General features: G+C 31.4%; 1 protein-coding gene across 5 annotated transcripts; it reads right to left on the bottom strand.

Moving 5' to 3' along the window:
• Positions 1 to 7,702: 7,702 nt before the first annotated feature.
• Positions 7,703 to 17,600, bottom strand: LOC110643708 (peptidyl-prolyl cis-trans isomerase CYP23). 5 transcript variants are annotated; one of them, XR_002492707.2, is made up of 9 exons: positions 17,431 to 17,600; positions 17,200 to 17,313; positions 16,931 to 17,079; positions 10,537 to 10,609; positions 10,357 to 10,446; positions 9,939 to 9,978; positions 8,158 to 8,240; positions 7,998 to 8,078; positions 7,703 to 7,896 (listed from the first exon to the last, which is right to left on the bottom strand). XR_002492707.2 is itself a non-coding variant. In XM_021796169.2 (9 exons), the coding sequence occupies exons 1-8, from the start codon at positions 17,524 to 17,526 to the stop codon at positions 8,058 to 8,060; spliced, it is 666 nt and encodes a 221-aa protein (XP_021651861.2). In that variant the 5' UTR covers positions 17,527 to 17,600; the 3' UTR covers positions 7,703 to 7,896; positions 8,011 to 8,057. The 5 variants fall into 5 exon arrangements, 3 of the variants coding, with proteins under 3 accessions (XP_021651861.2, XP_021651860.2, XP_021651859.2); XM_021796169.2 differs by having other exon boundaries at positions 8,011 to 8,078; XM_021796168.2 differs by having other exon boundaries at positions 7,703 to 8,078.
• Between the last annotated feature and the right edge of the window lie 4,498 nt (positions 17,601 to 22,098).

Raw genomic sequence — 22,098 nt, 5'->3', positions numbered from 1 at the left:
TCTTTCTCAATTTTCTTCTTCATTTTATTTTTTTTTTGTTATTTTTTTATTTAATTTTTTTACTGTAATTTGTTTTTTTCATATTTTTTTAATAAATTATTTTTAGTACTAATTAATTTTTTTCTTAATTTATTGTTATTTTATATATATATATATATATATATATATATATATATATATATATATATATATATATATATATATATATATGTCAAATTTTATTAATTTTTCTTATAAATATATTTTTATATTTAATTTTTTGTTATTATTTGATTAATACTTATTATTAGTAATTTGTTTTTAAAAATATTTTTAAATTAATTTTATAGTACTAATTTTTCATTGATAAATTATTATTTTAGTAATTTTTAGACTAGTTTTCCATTAATAAATTATTATTTTTGTATTTTTAGAATAATTTTTTTATGAAAATTTTTATTTGTTATTTAGAAATGTAATTTTAATTTTTTTTTTAATTAGGAACTAATAATTGATTGTTAAATTTGTTACAAATAGCAACTAACTTACAAAACTGTTGCAAATTTGCCAAATTAAAGACACCAATTTTTTCAACCGAATATATATCGGTTGCTAGTAGCAGTCGATAATTTTTAATAATTTTTTTTTAAATTTAATTATTTTAGTAATCGATTCGATTTTCAATTGCTACTAGCAACTGATTTATCAGTCAGTTGCTAATCAATTAGCAATTAACTTAATTGTAATTGGCTAAATCAATTGTTAAATTGATTAACAATCAATTTAATGGATTAATAATCGACTTTCATTTGTTTATTTGCAAAATTAACCTCCTTCAATTTCTTCTACGTAATTTCCCTCAATCTAAAATCTCAAGTCATGTGGGTTTGTGCCAATCTCATGTTGTTGTTGTTGTTTTGATGCATTTAAAGTCAAAGCACCAAAATAGACAAGATAAGGGCATTCACATATAGGAATGTAATGTAAAGAAACAAGGCATGAGGGGTTCAAATGCCAAACATTACAAAGAATTGTGCCAAATTGGCATGTGGGTTTGTTCCCATTTTGCTCATTTCAGACAATTTAGAGGCTCTTGTGATGCAAGGCTCTTGTGATGCATCCTTATTCTTCAACACTTCAAAAGTCAGCCATTCATTCATCAATATCCAACTCCATATTGCCATGTGTCATATATTGTTCGGTTCCTTTTCTTTGTTTTTCGTGTTTTTTTTTTCTTTTTTTTTTCTTCAAAAATAAAAGGACCGATTGATATCCTATAAGCATATATCTTTTTGAGCCATTGATGATACAATCATCATCACGTATGATATAAATTTAACTTGAATGAAAATAAAAAGTACATAAAACAGGAGATTAAGAGAGTAAAAACTCGAGTCTGAATCTACCAAATAAATGATATGTCCCTTGTCAACCATTAAACCAATCTAGGCTAGGCCATGCAAGGGTATTACTAATAGGATTTTATAACTTATTGTATACACCATCAAAATAATTAATCCAAAGATGCTTACCCAGCATGGCTAAGAAAATAGATTTTCTAGCTATTTCTACAAATTCTTTTTGCATTTTGTCATCCTAGCGACTTAGCTAGCTTTATTTTTATTTTTTATTTTTTATTTTTTATTTTTTGCATTAATTAATAAAATTTAAATATAACAACTACGAAATGGTGCTGTATTTATTACGATATTCAACAGCACCAGTCGTAAATTAAATTAATTTATTGTTATCTCTGATATTAATAAATACACAATCAATTTCCTCAAGATTTCTTCCGAATCAACTAGATAATTTTTATTGTTATCTCTAATATTAATATATTAGAGATCAATTTTCTCCAATATCTTAATTTCAATCATGATTGCAGAAACTATATACGAAGGCATTTCAATTTGTAATAATTTTAACCTTCAAACATTACTGTTGATCATCTTTACTTTATATGGTCAGCGTTAGTTCCTTTAGAAATTAGAATATTGCATGTGTATCTAAAGAATACAATAGCAATTCAGGGCTGTGAAATCATGAGTTTTAATTGTTTGTCTGATATTATTGTTAAAACTGCTAATTAGAAATTTTTTTTTTAAATATATTAGTTAAAAAGTATTAAAAAATAATTTAAAATTAAATTTAATAAATTTATATTATTAAAAGATTAAAATAATAAAATAATTTTTCTTTTCAGTAGCATTAAAATTATGCTTTTTTTTCCTAAAAAGCAACTTTGACCTTAAAACTTTAATGCCAAACAGGGACTACCTTAGAATCTCAAATTCAACTCTCATCAAAACTAATTGCTAAAGAAAAAAAAAATTACAGCAGGAAACTGCTCGTTTGCTTGGACTTCCATGCTTATATTAGGCTGTAAATGAACTTGGAATGTTGTAAAATGGGCCATTAATTAGCTAACTACAGAAAAACATAATTAGAGTAGTAATGACCAAGTAATGGCAGCCCATGGACCCGCACTTCGAATATGCTTCTGAATAAAAAAAAAATTAATTAATTAATTAATTAACTTAAACAACAAAGCTCGAATTTACTCTGATATTTTTTTAAAATATTCAAATAAATTTTATAATTAAAATTTTGGCATTAACCTTTATATTTAAATTCAAATTAATCTTACTTGATAAAATATTATTTTTAATAATAAAATATTTTTTTAATTTTAATATATTAAATTTTTTAAATGAAAATAAAAACCGAAAAATTAAAAAAATAATAATAAAAAAAACACCAAAAATCCTAACGAAGAAAACCCAACAATCCAAATCCAGCAACTCAATATCCAATTCAAACCTAGCAATTAAATAATACAAATAATCTTAACCCAACAACTCAAGAACACAAAGAATCCTAATCCATTAATTTAAACACAGCAAATAAAAATTTTCTAAAAAAATGAAAACAGAGTTTTCTATTTACATGTATCAATTTTTTAAATGAATAACTAAAAAAAATTAATTTTTCAAAAATTAATTAAAATTTAAAAATAATTGTATGTTATTTTTTTCCTTTTATAATAAGAATTTTATTTTTTAATAAAAAATTTTATTTTTTATTAATAAAATTATACTATAACTTTTTATACTTAAAATTGAGAAATTATTTAAAAAAATATTTATTTACAATAATTAAAAAATAATCATAATATTATTATAAAATAAATGAATAACACTTATTAAAAATTTTAAAAATAAAATAAGCTCTTAAATATATTTTATAATAATTTATTTTTTTTAATTATAAAATATATAAATAATTTTTTATTTGTTCGACTTTGATATTGCAGGTGAACACATTTTTGTGTTTTTCAATATTTTCTATAAAAAATAAAAATTAAAGTTTTTATAAAAATAAAAAATAAAAAAATAAAAATCTATTTTACATGAGTAAACAGGTCCTAAGAATCTTAATCCATCAATTTAGAGTTTTACTATAATATGTACATAAATTCAAGGCATACATAAAATGGCACTCACATGATATAAAAAATAAATAAATAAATAAAAATATAAAATTTATCGTGATCCAACAGTAAATTTTACATCCAAAAGTAATACATAAAAAGAAATATTTCACTATGATAAAAAGAAAAAATTACAATCACCCATTCAAAATCAAATTTCCATAGGTTTATCTAAATTCTTAATTAGACTATTTCAAAATAAGCAAAAAAATATAATATTTATATTAGTTTATATCCAAATTCTCTGCTCAAATAGGCAAAATATACATGTAGCATACAATGAAGATATAATGAAAAAGTATTGATTAAAATAATTTGGTCACATCCAAAGTAGATTATCATACAAAAATATAATATGTTAATTAGTATTTCTCTTTAATACCCTATTTTTAATTAATAAATTTTTTTTTTTATAAAAATCTGAGTATAAGTTAAAAATAAATATTTTGTTTTATGTATACCTAATAGTTATTTTGAAATAAATTATTTATAAGAAAATAATTTTTAAAAAATTCTCACATAATCATTCATGAATTATATTTTTTTTAAAATAAATTATTTTTTAAAATTAAAAAAAATATATAAATTTTTTTATTCTAAAAAAATTAGTTAAATTAAATTCTTATAAAATTATGATTTCCAAACAGGGAATATTATTGCTAGGTTTCCATTTCTCAAATCACACAAAGTGGAGTAAAGTTGCAAACTCGACCCAACAATACAATATACGTATCGTGTATGCACGTGACACGTCTGAGCGGTTAAAAAAAAGGACTATTTGACAAACACTGCCGGCTGCAATTGTCTAAGCTCTTATTAGCCATGTGGTATGTTCCCCTTTGCCTAGTAAATAAGACATCTTGAAATGTAACACATTGAAAGGATATATCCTAAGACTGAAACAACCCAAAAGTCAGGCAAGAACATCAGATGATGGGAATCATTTATCAGATGGGAGCCACATATAACAACACATTGTGGGTAAATTGTGCAAGTGAATGTCACTGGTCAAGGTAAAATTCCTAGCAAAGGCCATGCACCATGTGCCCCTTGCTCCCTCCCCCCATTTGTACCTCACAGGAAGACAATTAACTTCCAGCCTATGAATCTCTGTGCAATCCAGCAACGCGTCTATTAAGTCATTTCAAAAACCAAGAGTTATGGTACCGACCATATTTAAGCGGACGTCTCATTTCTCAGCACTTGCAAAAGTAAAAATACTGCATCCTGCTTTCTCCAAAAACTAGTACATTTCCTATATATCGACAGTACAAAAATGATATGATAGCTAAGATAAGGAGATTGCCTACCTTGTTAATAATAACTATAATGCAGTTTCAATAAGACTAAAGAATTTGATAATAAATTGCTTTAAAACACAAACAAGCAAACAAAAATGAGTGATTCAGCTTACAGTAAGCATCATCAGGGACAAGAAAATCCAATTCTGTTTAACTAATTGAAAACACAGATTGGTTACACTTGAGGCAGCCAGCACATGTTATGTTTTGGAAAGTTGGAAATTCGAAACTAGTGTTCAGATTGTGAGGATATTATGTGATGCAAACAATAATTCAGACAAATGAAACGGTTAATGAAAGGTAGTCATAGTCATTGTCTCTAAAGCATAGCTTCCTTCACCTGATCATCCATGTGATTATTAATGCCATATTATTGTAGGGCCCCTGAGTAACTAGAGTCAATGATTCATACTAAACAAACTTTACCAATGAAAATGAGGTTTCTCTTCAACTACTTTGGATTTAGCTGCATGCTATGTTTCCTCAATTTTTCTTATGTTCAACTCAGTTTCCTCCATGTACATTAATGTCAACTCTGCCTTCTAATGTGCCTCAAATTTTGTAATGGAACTCAAGGCGCACTAAAGCGCCAAGAGATCTTAAAGCTAAGTAGAAAGCGCAAGCCGCAAGCACGAGCCAAAGCAAGGTAAAGCGTAAAAGTAAAAAAAAAAATTTAAAAATTTTATAAAAGTTAATTAAATGTGAATATTGCATTAAACTTCAAATAACATGAAAAATAAAACAATAATAACTAATAAATATTCAAGTAATAATAATTTTACAATCTAAATAAAATAAAAATAAACTACTAAAAGTTTAAACTAATATATTGAAACTTGAATAATTTTTTAATGTCTTGAATAATCTTTTAATGTCTCCAAACTAAAGTCAAGCAATCATAAACACTTTCATCCTCTTATACTCATTTTCAAAATCAATATCTTCGTCATCTTCCTTATCTCTAAGAACTAAAGGTGTATTAGTTTTCAAGTTAGTGGACGATACCTTTCCTTTTTCCTTTGGCATGTATCTTGAAATAGGTGTAAATGTAATATTTTTTTAAAAAAATAATAATAATAGAGGGTAAGTGTTGAAAATGAAAATATGAAAGATTTGCGATCTTGGATGTACTAGTTTGATGAGATTTTAATGATTAATTATCACTAATTATACTAATTTCAAAAACTTCATAGTGCGTCAATATAAGATTCTTATAGATCGATAAATATCAAGTTTAAATGGTAGTGCTTTTTGCCATGTCCATTAATATCAACTCTGTCTTCTAACGTGTCTCAAATTTTTTAATGCTTAATTATGCTTTCTCCATGTCAATTTAGATCATTACTCAAATTTTCTTTAGTTCAAATCAGCTTTCTGATGTGCCTTAACGCTCAATATTATGTCTCATTGTGCATTCTTCCCTTGGTTTCTTGACCAAATCAACTGCTTTCTTCATCGTCCACTTCCAAATTATCACCGTCCCAGTGCTAGTGGTGCTCATGGGCATGTCTAATTACATCGTTGAGACCAATAAAGTAGCTCTAGCCGGATAAGATTAAAATTTGTTTGGGTTTTGCAGAAATTTGTTCAATTTTCTAGTGGTTGTTACTTGTTATGATTTGTGTAGAAAGAAGTAAAGTAAGATTTTTTATGATTTTCAAACCTTCATAATTTTTTAGTGTTTATAAGGAATGAAAGTTTTTTAAGGTGTTTGGAGATTTTAAAGAGAAAACATTCTTAATCCACCAATTTGATGAGTTAGAAAATTGAAATTTTTGGAGATTTTCAAAAACTTTGAAAAATCATACTTTAAAAAAACGTTCTACTCTCCTAAACATAAATTCAAGGTTTTTAAACCTTGAAAAGCCTCCCATTACTTTAAAAAACCTCATCTCAAACAAAGGCTCAGATGAGATGTTGGATCATGCAATGGAGCTAGGGAACTAAATGGTTGAATAGATAAATGGCGGGCATAGTAATGTAATTGCTTAGAAATTTTATCATTTTTTTTAATAAATTATTGTTCTGAATTCTGATTTTATAAATTTTTTTTTTTAATTATTTGGAAGAGATCGTTGTAGAGAAATTCAAATTGTTTGGTTTTGTATAAATCAACCTTTAATTTGAAAATTTTATGCATTTCTTTATTGAATTGGATTTTGATGCATGTGTTTTATCTCTGATGTGGGCTTTAGGTTTTGGTATGTTTTTGGGTTTTGGCCTACAAAGCAAATTGAGCAAAGAGGTGGAGGGTGAGAGTTGAAACTCATCAAGTAGACTAGAGTGAAAGAAAGAATGAGTGGATGGAGAAAGAGGGGGGAAGACAAAATGGAACTTTAATGTCAGAGAAGGATAATTAGGTAACTCAAACGAAGGTTGAGAGATCGTATCGAAACAATCCAAAAATTGAGAGATGGTGGATGAAATTTAACCAATTTCTAATGATCAACTCAGCTTTCTCCATGTCCATTTAGATTAGTAAATATCAAGTTGAGGAATGTTGTAAACACATTAATTGATTATTACCGTCCACAGTACAATTATAACAATTAAGCCTTAATCCTAATCTAATTGGAATAAATTATAAGAATCATTTTTAGCTATTTAGCTCTATTACTATTAGACACAAAGTCCACATCAATTTACAAAACTTATAAATCTTTTGAAACTATTTTCCTCAAATCATTTTATGTCTCTTCCTTCCTCTTCTCACTCTTTCCCCGACTAAGGCATTTGATTCTCTATTTGGGCAGGACCAAGTCAACTTAATCAATCATCTCTTTTTTTTTTTTTTAATATTATTGTCCACAATATTTAAAAATATTTAAGGAAGACTTATCTCTCTACCTAAAGTATAGAACAGATTAAATTTGCCAAAAGTTAGTCATGTATTGTCAATTTGTCATGCATACCAAATGCAATAGATCCATGTCTTAAAATCAAATAAAACTATTCAACATTCAGGCCCCAAAATTTTACAATCTTAATACTAACAAATTAAACGCGTTGATTCATGTTCAATATAATTTGAAAAAAAAATGTGACATTTTCAGCTTCTTATAGCTGAGGCAACCCCATGATAGGATCTGGGTTCATACCCCTTAGTGGCCTTGAACTCTTTTACTCCCAGAAGCGGTTGAAAAAAAAATCAGAAGATTGTTAAAAGTAGTTTCTTTGGAAAATAGTATACAGTTCTTTTTTACTCTATACAAACAGCATACAACCTTAGTAACTCACGTGAAGAATAGCATTTCTTCTTGCTGATACAGAACTTGCTGATAAAATTATGGGAAGCATTTCATCCTCTGCAAATTGACACTGAATGAGCTAAGTTTATCCAACAAAGATTCCATCTTGTCCAAATTCACTAAAATTTGCAATTACCTGTCTCTCAACTTCAACAGCAGATGCAGCAAGTTTTCGTCTCAAGACTGATCTTTCCTCTTCACAAGTCACTATCTCAGTATCTAAAACCAACCACCAAAGCAATAACTACAATGACTAAAACACTTTCGTACTATATTAACCATGCTAATTTCTTGCTATTGAGGAATTTTTAAGCAAATGAGATCAAGAAGATATAACACAGCTTTGCACCAGCTTATATTTGCTATAACCTGTCTCAGTTCCTTCTGATAAATAAAGTTAACAAATAGCTAGAAAATAATCCACATGACTAATTATGACAGCATAGCATGATTAGTTCAGGATATTAGGATAAGTCTCCTCCTATACTAGTTGTGAGCAATTCCAGAGCATTATATACCACTATATTAATGAAATCCTAAGTTAAGCTCTCTCATAAAAGTGATATTTAAATACCCTCTTTCTTCAATTAACTATGGTTTAGGAATTTTATTTATAAGGATAAATCAGTAATTTTATCTGTTCAAGAATGGCCAAACTCTCCTGTAAAATTCCTCACTCATCATATACCCATATTCTTTGTATTTGGTCTTCTCAAAGCTGCATATAAATTTTTTTTTTGCACACAAATGCACATGCAAACAAACAGAAACTTCCTCTCTCTCTCTCTCTCTCTCTTCATGTTACTTTGTTCCTCAATTCAATAACTCAAGTGTGAAGAAACTAGTCCTTTATGCTAAAGGTATATTTCCGGAGTTTATATTTATATGTTTTATAAATTTTTCCTGCTTATTCCTATCAATTTGATATTTACTCGAATTTAGTAAGAGTTTTTAGCACTCAAGATTCTTTTCACTTTTTTGCACGTGCTTCATGCTATTGCTAGTCAAATAAAGAGTGTCATGCAAGCAGATAATTTGGATGCACAACAAATTATGCCCATCATAAACGTGATGAAATGACCACTTCGGACAACGTATAGAACTTAAAACAAATTCATTAAATGTTAGGAGAATCACATATCAGATACATTGTATGGACCAATTACAATGATTCCTCGTTCAAAGAATAGGACTCTCCTAGGCATGGCCTTTGTCAGATGTTATTACTACGGAACATATCCTTTGCTGTTTGGAAACACCGAATTACTAGCTATTAGTCACATGCTTTTGAACCTAATCAATGTATGTACCATGCCTCACCCCCATCTAGTAATGTGATGAAGTCCCAATAGCTTTTGCAAGAAAGTAGGAAATAAAATCGGCACATATTTTTGAACTAAAACAGTGAACATAGCACAATCACAGAGTTCCATAAGCACGGGATATAAAATTCATCAAGAAAAATGTGCATCAATTGATATTAGTCTCTAGGATCATTGATTACTTTTGCACTATTCAATTGACAATATGTTGCATATTTCAACTAAGTAATCTTGTTGTAGAATTACATTCACTAGAAAACAAAAGGACCCTAGAGGCAAACAATGGTACACCAAATTCAGTTAGTGATTTGTCCAAATATTATTCGGGCCGGACTCAAAATGGTAAAGGTATTGGAAAACAAAATCAAGTCCGATGGTTGTGATGGCCAAATGGTCATGATTTCAAAAACCCTTTTTCAGTAAACAAGGCCAATCATACAAGGTTAAACACACATTAGTAAACAAGATCCTTGTGTAGGGCAGAAAAGGATCCTGAAGCCAACGCAATGCATTTATTATTAATGGAAAATATTATTTGCTAAAAATGAAATAACTACAAGCAAATTTAGAATAATGCAACTTGGTTAAAGCTTACCATAGTAGTAAGATGAAAGAATTGTGATGCGCTCAGTCGGCTGGAAGAAAAAGAAAGAAGAGCTCAATGCTGAGAAAGCAATGACTTCAGGGGTGATAATCCTAAGTCAGTATAATTACTATAATATGAACAACATTGACAGAAAAGCACTTAAAGTTGAAATTGCATGAAACGACATATCAGATGGATTAAAAAATTGCCTAATATGATAGATGCATATTAATGGTCTAAAAAGTTTTTTTATAATTTCAGAGATATCATGAATGCTTAAGTGTAGAAAAGTAAGACTGCATAGATTGCAGGGTTAGCATACATTTCTTACATTATGTTTTCACTTTTAAGACATAACACAAATGCCCAATTTATACATTCTGCATCTACCGAGCATGGCTAGACTGAAAGAACATTAGAAGTGTACCATTACAAAGATGCCTTCACGTCGAGTAGGGAGTTGCTCAAACTTTGTGAGCGTGTCATCCCCTTTGGTAACTTTACCAAATATTGCATACTGAAGAAATTCAAATTAACAATTTAACATCAGATTGATATAGTGAAATGAGATTTTTAAATGATGTTCGGCAAAGCAGAGATAGCATACCTGGCCATCAAGATGAGGGGCATCCCCAAGAAGTATTGAAAACGAAGATGATGCACTATTTGGATCAGAATATCTAAATCAAAGAAAATAAAACATTGTAAAACTATATTAAATCAGTGTTAACAAAATAGGTTCCTCCTAGCAATCTATGATCCAAATCATGGACCATTGAAACCCTGAAATCAATGTTCCAACATTCAAACACCTATGGACAAGAAGCACACAATCTAAGTCACAAAAATTTTATATATTTATAATTATATTGCTTTGAATTTTGGGATTTGGATAACATTTATTTTTGATAGCATTGACCTAGTAAACATGCATTGAAAATTGAAACTATATTGTTGTACTTAAGGATAGAATACATAAAAACTACTTCTATCTAATGCTAATGAGGCATTTTTTATGCAAATCCAAGAAGCACTCACATCCCATATAAACATATTTTGTTCCGACTAAGCAATCCAAAGGAGCCTACCCCCCACCATACCACATATCAAGGTAAGTGAATTATATGTTCTTTGTGCCCCATACAACCCCAAATTAAACTTGAAAGGATAGGAGAATGAGAGAAAATATTGTGAAATTGTAACTGCTTCTATTCGAGACTCTTCTACTATTTTTATACAAAGAACTATACGGCTGTCTCTAACAAATTTGCCAACTCATTATTCTTAGCAAAATAACCGTTCCCGCCAATCTTTTCTTGCTATTTATAATTGATAAATTACTCAATATGCTACAACCCCCCCTCAAGATGGAGATGGGTTCAGTGCAACCAATCTCATCTTGGACAGAAAATTGTAAAAGAGACTGGAAGTCAGCAGCTCAGTAAACAAATCTGCCAATTGATGCTTTGCTGCAATATGTTTAGTTGTGATAAATCCATCAAGCACACGTTGTCTGACAATGTGACAATCGATATCTAAGTGCTTCATTCGTTCGTGAAATACTGGGTTTTCGGAAATATGAACTACAGCCTGATTATCACAAAATAACGGAATAGGTTGTGAAACTTGAACTTGTAAATCCTGCAACAAATAAGACAACCATTGCAGCTCACAAACAGTAGTCGCCATACTACGATACTCAGCTTCAGCAGAGGATCGACTAACTGTTATTTGTTTTTTTGACTTCCAAGAGATAAGAGATGTCCCTAAGAAAATATAATATCCCATAAGGGATTTTCGTGTCATAGGGCAAGTGGCCCAATCTGCATCACAATATGCAGAAATATTGAGAGGGACATTAAGAGGGAAAAATAGCCCCTTGGCTGGAGAGCCTTTGAGGTACCGAAGTAAAGCCATAAGTGCGTCCCAGTGAGGCTTACGTGGGAGATGTAAAAACTGGCTTAAGTGTTGAACCACATAAGATGTATCAGGGCGTGTAAGGCCCAGGTAGAGTAACCTACCCACCAAACGACGATATACCTCTGGTTCAGGAAGTGGATCACCAGTATGATCATCAAGTTTCAAACCTTTGGACATAGGAAACTCTTTTGGTTTGGCATTTAACATCCCAGCATCACTAAGAATATCCAATATATACTTTCGTTGACTAAGAAATAAGCCATCAGAAGACCTTGCAATTTCCACCCCCAAGAAATATTTTGCATTGCCGAGGTCTTTAATAGTACAGGACTGATCCAAGAATTGCTTCACGTGAATGATTTTGGAGTAATCCACCCCTGTTATAAGGACATCATTAGCGTATTCAAGCAGAGCGAGAAAAGAATCTTGTGTACCCATTGCAAATAAGCAATTATCATGAGTGGATTGTTGAAAACCATAGGAACAAAGCTTCGAAGTAAGCTCCTTGTTCCAACCTGTTTCAGACCGTAAAGTGACTTAATCAAGCAATAAAAATGCCCATGTTTTGCCTTGGTCTACCCTTCTGGATGCTGCATGTATAATTCTTCATCAATGCACCCATGAAGGTATGCATTATTAATATCGAGCTGATGAATGGGCCAATTGCAGGCAGCAAATAGTGCCAAGAATGACTGTCTTGGCAACAGGGGAAAAGCTGGCCGTATAATCAAGCTCAGGAAATTGGTTGTACCCCTTGGCTACAAGCCTAGCCTTGTAGCGATCAACGGTGCCATCTGGATTATATTTGACTTTGTAAACCCATTTCGACTGTATGGCTTTTTTATGAGAAGGAAGGGAGATAAGCCGCCAAGTACCATTATTTTCCAAAGCATGCAATTCCTTTTCCATGGCATCGACCCAATAAGGGTTATGCTTAGCCTGATAATAACTTTTGGGCTCATGGATCAAAGAGACGTTAGCCAAAAAAGCCAAATAAGTAGGATGAAAAATAGGGTTATGAATAGAAACTATACCTTGGTGATGAGGCAGAACCAGTGAACCAGTGGAGATGGAAGCTGTGGAAGTTGGTAGAGGATTGTCACAGTGAATCATAGCAACGAAATCATTAAGCCAAGAAGGTTTATGAACCTGTCTAGTACTTTTTCTAAGTACTAGTGGACCAGGAGGTCAAATGGAAGACATGGGTGGGGATGGTTCAATAACAAGAGATGTAGGTGGAGAGTTGACAACAACAGGGGACGTAGGAACAACTTCTTGAGTGGGGACATCTGTTGAGACAAAGGAAAGAATTGTAGACTCACTTGGCTCAAGGATGGGGTTAGGAATACTAATTGATGAAGAAGAGACAGCAGGTGACCCAAAGAAACGAAAGACGTGTTCATGGAAAAGGACATCACGAGAAATACAAAAGGATTTTGTGTCCAAGTTATAGAGTTTGTAAGCCTTTTGCCCTACAGGGTAACGAAGAAAAATACAGCGAAAAGCTCGCGGGGCAAATTTATCTTTGTTTGGATGAACATTAGACGCATAACAGAGACACCCGAAGGCTTTCATGACATTATAATCAGGTGGCTTACCATTGAGGACCTCGTAAGGGGATTTCCACTTCAAGAATCTTGTTGGTAAACGATTTATGATGTATGTGGCAGTGAGTAAGGATTCACTCCAAAATTGTTTAGGAATATGTAATTGAAACATGAGTGACCGAGCAATCTGTAATAGATATTTATGCTTTCGCTCCACGACACCATTTTGCTGTGGAGAGTAGGCAAATGAACGTTGGTGAATGATGCCTTTATCATGAAACAATTGTGAACAATTAGCATTAAGAAACTCACTACCATTATCACTGCGAATGACCTGGACTGAGGTATGATACTGTGTTGTGATGGAGTTGAGAAACATGGAAATGGTATGAGGTGCTTGTGTTTTATCTTGTAAAAGAAATTCCAAGTGGCACAACTAAAATCATCAACCAATGTTAACATATATCGTGCACCAGTGATAGAATGCACTTTATATGGTCCCCAAAGATCTATATGAATGAGTTGAAATGGTTTGGATGAATATGTTTGACTGGTTGGAAAAGGTAGACGCTGCTGTTTAGACAAATGACACACGCTGCAATCAGCAATAATGGGACTAAAAGTTATAGATGGAATATGACTGAGAGTAGTGTGAGATGTATGCCCCAAACGAAAATGTCATTAAGTATCATGAACAGAAAATCCTTTATTTATTTGATGACAAGAGGTATTAGATTGGTTACATTTATTCGAAACATTGTCATGAATGTCTATTACAGTTGAAGGATCACAAACAAATGAAGACAAAAAACTATTATCCAATCTATACAATCCTCCTGCCATTCTCCCAATTGCCACCACTTCCTTAGTTAACTGGTCCTGCAAAACACAGTGGTCAGGGTAAAAAACGGCAATGATATTAGAAGTTGCAACTAATTTACTGACAGACAAAAGGTTGTGTTTAAATGTTGGGATGCATAAAGTTTCTTTGAGAATTAGTTTGGGTGTTACTGTGACAGTGCCTATTTGACAGGTTTCTTTCTTTGAACCATCGGGTAAACTTACAAATGTAGGTTTGGGAAGAGTTTGAAATGAATCAAGGAATAAAGGATTAAAAGTCATATGAGATGAGGCATCCGTATCAATGATCCATGTACCTTTCCAGTCATTTTCAGTGCTAAGTAAAGAAAAGTCCTGCAAAACCAGCGTAATTGGCACAGTTATCATCAGTACTCATTTTCCCTTTCATGTATCTTGCTACCTCTTGCTGTACAGCCGTGGTAAACTCAACAGAATTGGCCCAATTCTCACTTCTTTTGGGTACATCAGTTAAGAAATCACCATCAAAAGGTGTATCCTGCATTTGAGTAGTCATGTATGCTTGTGGCTTATTCATCTTCTTCTGCTTAAGCTCGTGAAACCATTCAGGATATCCGTGCAACTTGACGCACGTCTCCTTGAGATGTCCGGACTTATTGCAATAGCTGCAGTACCGATCTTCTTTCTTTCCCAAATCTCCTTTTTTCTGTGACTTGTTTGGCATTAGATCTTTCCTTGTAAATGTGTTTTTAGCCATTAACACAACATTTTCACTTGATTCAGTTATCCATCCATGTATCTCCCTCTGTTTCTCCACACTCAAGACCATAGAATAGGCTTTATTAATTTTTGGCAGTGGATCCATAAGCAGCACCTGGTTTCGAACATGATCATAACCATCCCGGAGACCCATCAGAAATTGTATCACCTTATCACCGTTCTCAATATCTATCATAGTCTTTGCTGCACCACAAGTACACGTGGGAAAGGGTCGTAAGCAACTTAGCTCGTCCCAAAGCTTCTTGAGCTTTGTGAAATATACCCCTACCGACATGTTATCTTGAGAGAAAGAACTAATTTCCCGTTTGATCTGATACAACAAAGGCCCGTTACTCTCACCGAAGCGCTGTTTCAGTTCTTCCCATAGTTCTTTGGCTGTAGTAACATAGAGAAAAGCTTCTACTACATCCTTAGAAATTGCGTTCAAGATCCATGAAAAAACCATGGAATCTGCTCTTTGCCATTTATCGAATGTAGGAGAATCTTCCTCAGGTTTTTCGGTGCTGCCATTAATGAATCCTAATTTGTTCTTCGCGCGAAGTGCTATCATCATTGAACGACTCCATGCCAGGTAGTTTGTTCCAGTCAGTGGTGCACTGACTAGCACCAAGCCTGGATTATCAGAGTTTTGAAGATGAAAAATCTCATCCATGGATTGATTTGTCGAGACTCTGGTTTCGCTTGAATCTCCGGCATCCATTTCCAAGAACAATCAAAGAACAGTATTACAAAGAAGAAATATGTATTATAGCAATACCTTCTTCTAATTCAATCACCAGAAGTAGCAGATGCAGAAAACAAGAACGTCATTTACACGAGACAAGTGCTCTAATACCATGAAAGGATAGGAGCATGAGAGAAAATATTGTGAAATTGTAACTGCTTCTATTCGAGACTCTTCTACTGTATTTATACAAAGAACTATACAGCTGTCTCTAACAAATTTGCCAACTCATTATTCTTAACAAAATAACCGTTCCCACCAATCTTTTCTTGCTATTTATAATTGATAAATTACTCAATATGCTACAAAACTAGGCGCTACAAGAGAGATTTTAAGCAAGATTCTATTTTTAAAAAAAAAATTACTACATTCAAATTCACAACATAAACAAAGTAATCAAGTAGAACCTCCTAACATATCAGTCTTAAAGTAATATAAAAACTTTTATACTTGTCATTTCAAACAACATCTGAAATTTCTAATCAACAGAAATCTTAAAAGTTGAATCTTATTTGTTGTAATTTTCCTTGTGTCAAAGAGATAGCAAGTGTTTTTCTCCATTGTAGGATCATTAAGACAGCATTCATCAGTCTCATGGAAAAAGTGAGGATTAATCCAGTACACAATTAGATATCATGAATTTGCCTCAGGAATTCAAAATATTTAAACATTGTATGATTATGAATTAGTTCTAAATAGGAAATTGTTTAATTGATGGCCCAAAAAATTCTTTGATGCTAAAACACTCACACACACACACACACACACACACACACACACACAAACCCTCCATTAAACATATCAATTGGGAAGGGGGGAGGTGGAAGCGTTGAAAATGGGACTGTGAACAGTATCCAGTTTTGGTATCTACGGGAAGATTTTTATTTCTAGCATTTTATCATACATTCACTTTCACCTGCCCAACTCTCAAGTACGCTACTCTCAAGTACAAGAGAAATTTCAATGCAATGCATTACATTCTAAAATTATACCATCTATTTACAAGCAAAAAATACATGAATACATAAAAGTAAAACTAAAACTAAAACTGTTATTCTAATGAAGACAGTAACAAATGCAGCAAAACAAGCCATGGGGGCCTTTATATGTATTTTTATTTTTAAACCAATAATTCTAGAACCCAAAAAATAAAACTAAGAACATAACAATGCAAAGAAAAGTACAAAAACAAGCTTCACTAAAAACTTCACCTCCCCATAGAAAGAATGCCTCTCACATGCTTGACATCACTAAATTCACCAATGACAGTCTTTTCAGCTTCCTTTCGTTGTTCTTCATTCATTGGGGCAGACCGTCCACCTACAACATCCGCCACTTGGGCAACAAACCCCTTATCAACCTGAAAGATCAGAATCCCCATATATTTCCTCCATTATCCACCAAACAAGATACTACACTATACATAAACACATCGAGAAAAGCTAAAAACACAAAATTTTTCAACTTCCACAGCAAATACCCGAAAGAAATGATTGGTGTTATAGCATCCAAGCCGAACGAGCTTGAAAATATGATCTACAGTTTTGGGCGCCACAGAAGGGAAGAATCCGAACTCAATGTCCCCATAATTAGTCTAAAATTAAAAAATTATTCACAGAAATAATCAAATTTCGAATACAATTAGGTTTAGTTGCTGTAATAGAGTAAAATTAAGCGAGTGATACCACAAGAAAAACTGAAAAATGATAACCTGGAAAACGACACGAGCAGAACCGAGCTCAGGATCCTCAGACGAGGCACTAACAACGGCGACAAATGCCACGCAGAACCAACCCGCGATCCACATTTTTCTGTTGCTCAAATTTGGCGCCTGATCTGAAACTGATAGAGTTCAGACTTTAGCGTCAAGTGTCAATAACGAGTATCAGGTACTGTTGGTGTGAATATGGGCCAAGCTTGACCCGAAATATATGGGCCTTAGTGGACATGGATTCATCTGTGGTAGGATCAAGCCAAAGCCCAAAATTAATTTTAAAATTTGACTTTTCATCCTTTTGCACTTTTAACCAAAACTTTTTCATTTGAATGAATAACTCTCTCTTTTTTTACTATAATAATTGCCAGAACTTTTCGATGTAAAAAAATAAATAAATAAATAAATGAGTTTTAATTCAACGGTTTTGGAGTAATTTATAAATTATCACCTTATATAAAGTTAATCTTATGAAAATCTTGATGCAGAAAAAGATTAATTTAAAGAGAAGGAGAGATGGAGTAGCGTTGGTGAATGAACAATTGAAGTTCTTGTTGATTGGTAAAAAAGATTTATTTCAATAATGAAATGATGATTGAGCAAAAAGTAGGTTGGCATGAGAGTTTAGAATCTACATCTCCAAGGACCTGAATTATTAGCTTCCATTAACATTTAAAAGAGCAGTGCTATAAGGTCTCTTATATTGCTGTCTTATCGATTTCATTCAAGTGGACTGCGAAACAGTGAACTCCATTACCATTTTTATTTTCTTCATTTTTTAGTTTGAAAAGAACTCAACCCAATTCGTACAGGCATTAAAATGTCTAGTTCCAAGGTAGCTGTAAATGCCCTCTTTAAATTGAATGTGTTAAAGTTTGATGGGTTTACATATTCTAATTCTATTGCATAGTTGCTGCCAAAGGCACTTAGCCCCACCCCATGAGTACATATTGCTTGCCAAGTAAGATAGGGAAAGAGAGAGAGAGGGAGAGAGAACACTAATGACCAGCACATACAAAGCAAGATTTGTGAACAAGTTTTGGCCAGCAATGATTGTAGTAGTTATTCCCAATCCATTTGCATCTCTTGGACATTATTTGCACAATTTGTTATCAATCAAAATCAACGAGCTTTATATATAATTCCCAGAACCAGATGCTAGTGCTTGGCATATTTCCTTCCTACCCAATTGTCTAATCATACAAACAAAATCTGGGTTAATAAGAATTTATTTTTTTTCCCCAAAATTATTGATGGGTTCAAAACTGGATATGAAGATGGGTAATAGTATTAATTCTTCTAAATTGTGGCTTGGCTTGATCTTTGCTCCCTCATGCTGGAAGCTGTTGTCCAATCAACATCTAAAGTCAATGTGGTTTTCCATTATTTACAATCAAAATTCAAAAACCCTAGCTGCAGCAGCAGCCTACCATATTCTAGGAAGAAAGTGACAATGGAAAAACATGAGCAGTTCAGGAAATAAAGCACAGGGAAAATGAAAAAGCAAGTTTCCAAGATTTTCAACTCTCTACAGGATCAAGTAAATAGGAGAAGATGGAGCACGAAGATTCTGAAAAAAAAAATAATAATAATAATTTCTTTAGCTCAACAAATTCCCTTTATCTATCAAATCAACCGACTAAGAAAGATTAAACGTTCACACTAATGATCTTTTTAGCCCCCCCTCTCCCATCCCCTCCCCACAATTCTAATCCATCCTAACTTCGTTTTCTCTTTTTACAAGTCTTGTCCATTAGTGTTTTAATGGATGGATGTTTATGTGAACACTAACTACATGATTTGATTGACACGACAAAGTTTACGGCGCAACGTGTAAATCATTTATATAATTATTCTTTTATTTTACATACATTTTCCTTTTTCAATAAAATAAGTAACATCATAAACACCAACTAACGTAAATTTATTTGTTCTATGCAACACATCAATTAGGTCCTGCTTTAGCTTAGCGGACGCTTTGATTAAGTTGTCCTTTTACTCAACACATCACTGTGAGAGGTTCTCGTTTCCCAAAAAGGCGTCTGAAGAATTAGAATTTTCACTGAAAATACCCTAAACTGCGATGTGATAAAATGTTTCAGAATTCAGATGAATAGATATGATCTCTATAGCAGCCTTGAAGTTGATGTGAGATATGACAACTTGACATTTGAAAACAGTTTAGTGATGATAAGATTCTTTCACTAAATTCGAGTCTTGTTAATCATTTTCTATCTGTAAAATTTACTGTAATTTCTTAAAAGGTTTGATGATATGCACCGGCTAAAGAGAAAACAAAAAGACTTTCCAATTGTAAGAAAAAATGTGTGGAACAAAATGGTCAAAATTATTGCCTTATCTAGCAAAATCCTGTAATTATCACCCATATCAGTATGATTAGACAAAGCTACATAAGCAATGCCCTGAAGAGCTTCAAGAGACCAAGAACAGTGACGTGGCATTGTTTGATTGGTTTTGCTAGAAAATCCTAATTAAAAAAAAACTTTTAATTTTTAATCAGCATGATGGGGCTTGCTGACTGATTAATGTTCTGTAATAATGGTTGTGTGATACATCAAATCTTTTGTTTTTATAAATAATTAAAAAAGAGAGAGAGATGGACCCACCAGCACTAGCCTAAGTAATCATCCACGTGTCCAGAAGCTGTCATTTGTTTGACAAATTGCACTGATGAACATGCAATATTCTCAATAATACAAATAATGGATTCATCATCCAATATAAGCAAAGTCGGAACCATATGCATATGCTGTACATTGTCTCACACCTAATTTATCCTACCCCTAGCAATCATGTGATCATTCCACGATTACGATGCATGGGTGATTTGAGGCCGTTGGATTGAAAATTTTAAGGAAAAAAAAATAAAAAATAGTAGAATTGGAAATGAAATTTTAAATTGTCTTAGTTTAATTAATACTTAAAACTTTTTTTTCTAAACAGTTGGATTTTGATAATAGCGACGTGTGCATTGATAGGCAATGCCCTAACTCGTATCATTAAATAGAGAGAAAAGCATAGAACGTTTGGCTTTTTAGAGAAGTGAGGGCCAACAAAGACAGAAGGAAAGAAAATGAAAGAAAGCAAAGCAAGAAGCTCATAAAAACCAAAGACGCTTTTTAAAAATAAAAATAAAATAATTATTATAAAAATAGAGATGAAAATTATTATTAATTATACATTTAAAAGCTTTCTAGAAAAAGAGAATTGAATGTGACGTTTGCCTAATAATTAATTAATTATTTATTTATTTATTTTAAATAGAGAGAGAATAAATATTCCATTATGATTTTGTTATGGAAATAGATAAGAGAAGACACAAAGAATACGTCTCTTGTGCTGAGTCTGCTGATCTTTGGGTTTTGTTTATGCTTGTTGACTTATTTGATGCCATCAATATATCACAATATTTCATTTTTTTTTTTTTAACATTACAGAGATTTTGTAGGTAGTGTGTGTATATATACTAATTATTTTAAGATAGCATATTTTTATTTTCAAATAAATAATTAAATTTTTATTATATATAAAAGTCATTTGACAATAAAGAAATAATAAAAATAAAAAAAATATATTAAATTATTATTTTAAGAATTCAGTGCTTGTTTTGTAATATAAAAATTAATTATTTAAATTTACTAATTTATTTTTTATAAAAAAAATGTATTTAAAAAATATAACATTTTAATGGGAATTTTTTTTCCTAATTATTATTATTATTATTATTATTATTATTATTATAAGTTAATTCCCAAAGTTATTATGACAATGATTATGAATATAAACATAAATATAACAAGAGAATAAAAAAAAAGGAGAAGGTAGATATTAATGTGAAATTAGGTGCATAGGAAACCCACTTTTATGATGTGGGAATGGGCCCTTTGCCAGATAAAACCCAAACTAACATGCAAACTATGTCATATAAACAACCATACATGTCACATGGGCAGCCCCTCCCCACAATCTCTATACTTCCCTTCTCTTACACTCCAAAACAACTAACAATACCACACCACCACCATCAATCACCATGACCAAAATTTTAAAACCCTCTTAAAGCCAATTAAAATAATAAACACTTCCTTCCTAATTCCTTGTAAAATTTCCCTTATGAATACTTTTTTTATTATTTAATTAATTTTTATTAAATTTTAAAATTTTATAATTTTAGAAATAATTCCAAAATCACTAAATTAATATACTATTTAATAAAAACTTTTGAGATAATATTTAATACCTTCATTACTTTTAAGATAATATTATTTTTACATTTAATTATTACTTTAATTATTATTTTTATTAAATATTTTTATTTTAAATTATTATATAAATAATTAATTAATAACTATCACCCAACCCTTAGCCTTCTGTAGCTTATAACTAACCCTTTTATGACACGTCGCTATTGGCATCCTGCTTGATATAAATTCATGCATATTTCCCAATTTCTTTCTAGCCCTACATTGCGTGTTAACTGTTGCTACCTCTTTCTACCATGCCTTTTGTTGATTATTACCTTTTTTACAAGAGATTATTCAGTGTATCCACAATATCCTCTTTCAAAAAATAAATAGATTTCATTTAAAAAAATTTATTTAAAATTATTATTATTATTTCTTAAAAGATAATAATGTGAACAAA

This window comes from Hevea brasiliensis, chromosome 2, assembly GCF_030052815.1.
Source record: "Hevea brasiliensis isolate MT/VB/25A 57/8 chromosome 2, ASM3005281v1, whole genome shotgun sequence".
Classification (NCBI taxonomy): Eukaryota; Viridiplantae; Streptophyta; class Magnoliopsida; order Malpighiales; family Euphorbiaceae; genus Hevea; species Hevea brasiliensis.
The sequence above is the reverse complement of the archived record's forward strand: the minus strand, read 5'-3'. Positions and strand labels throughout refer to the sequence as shown.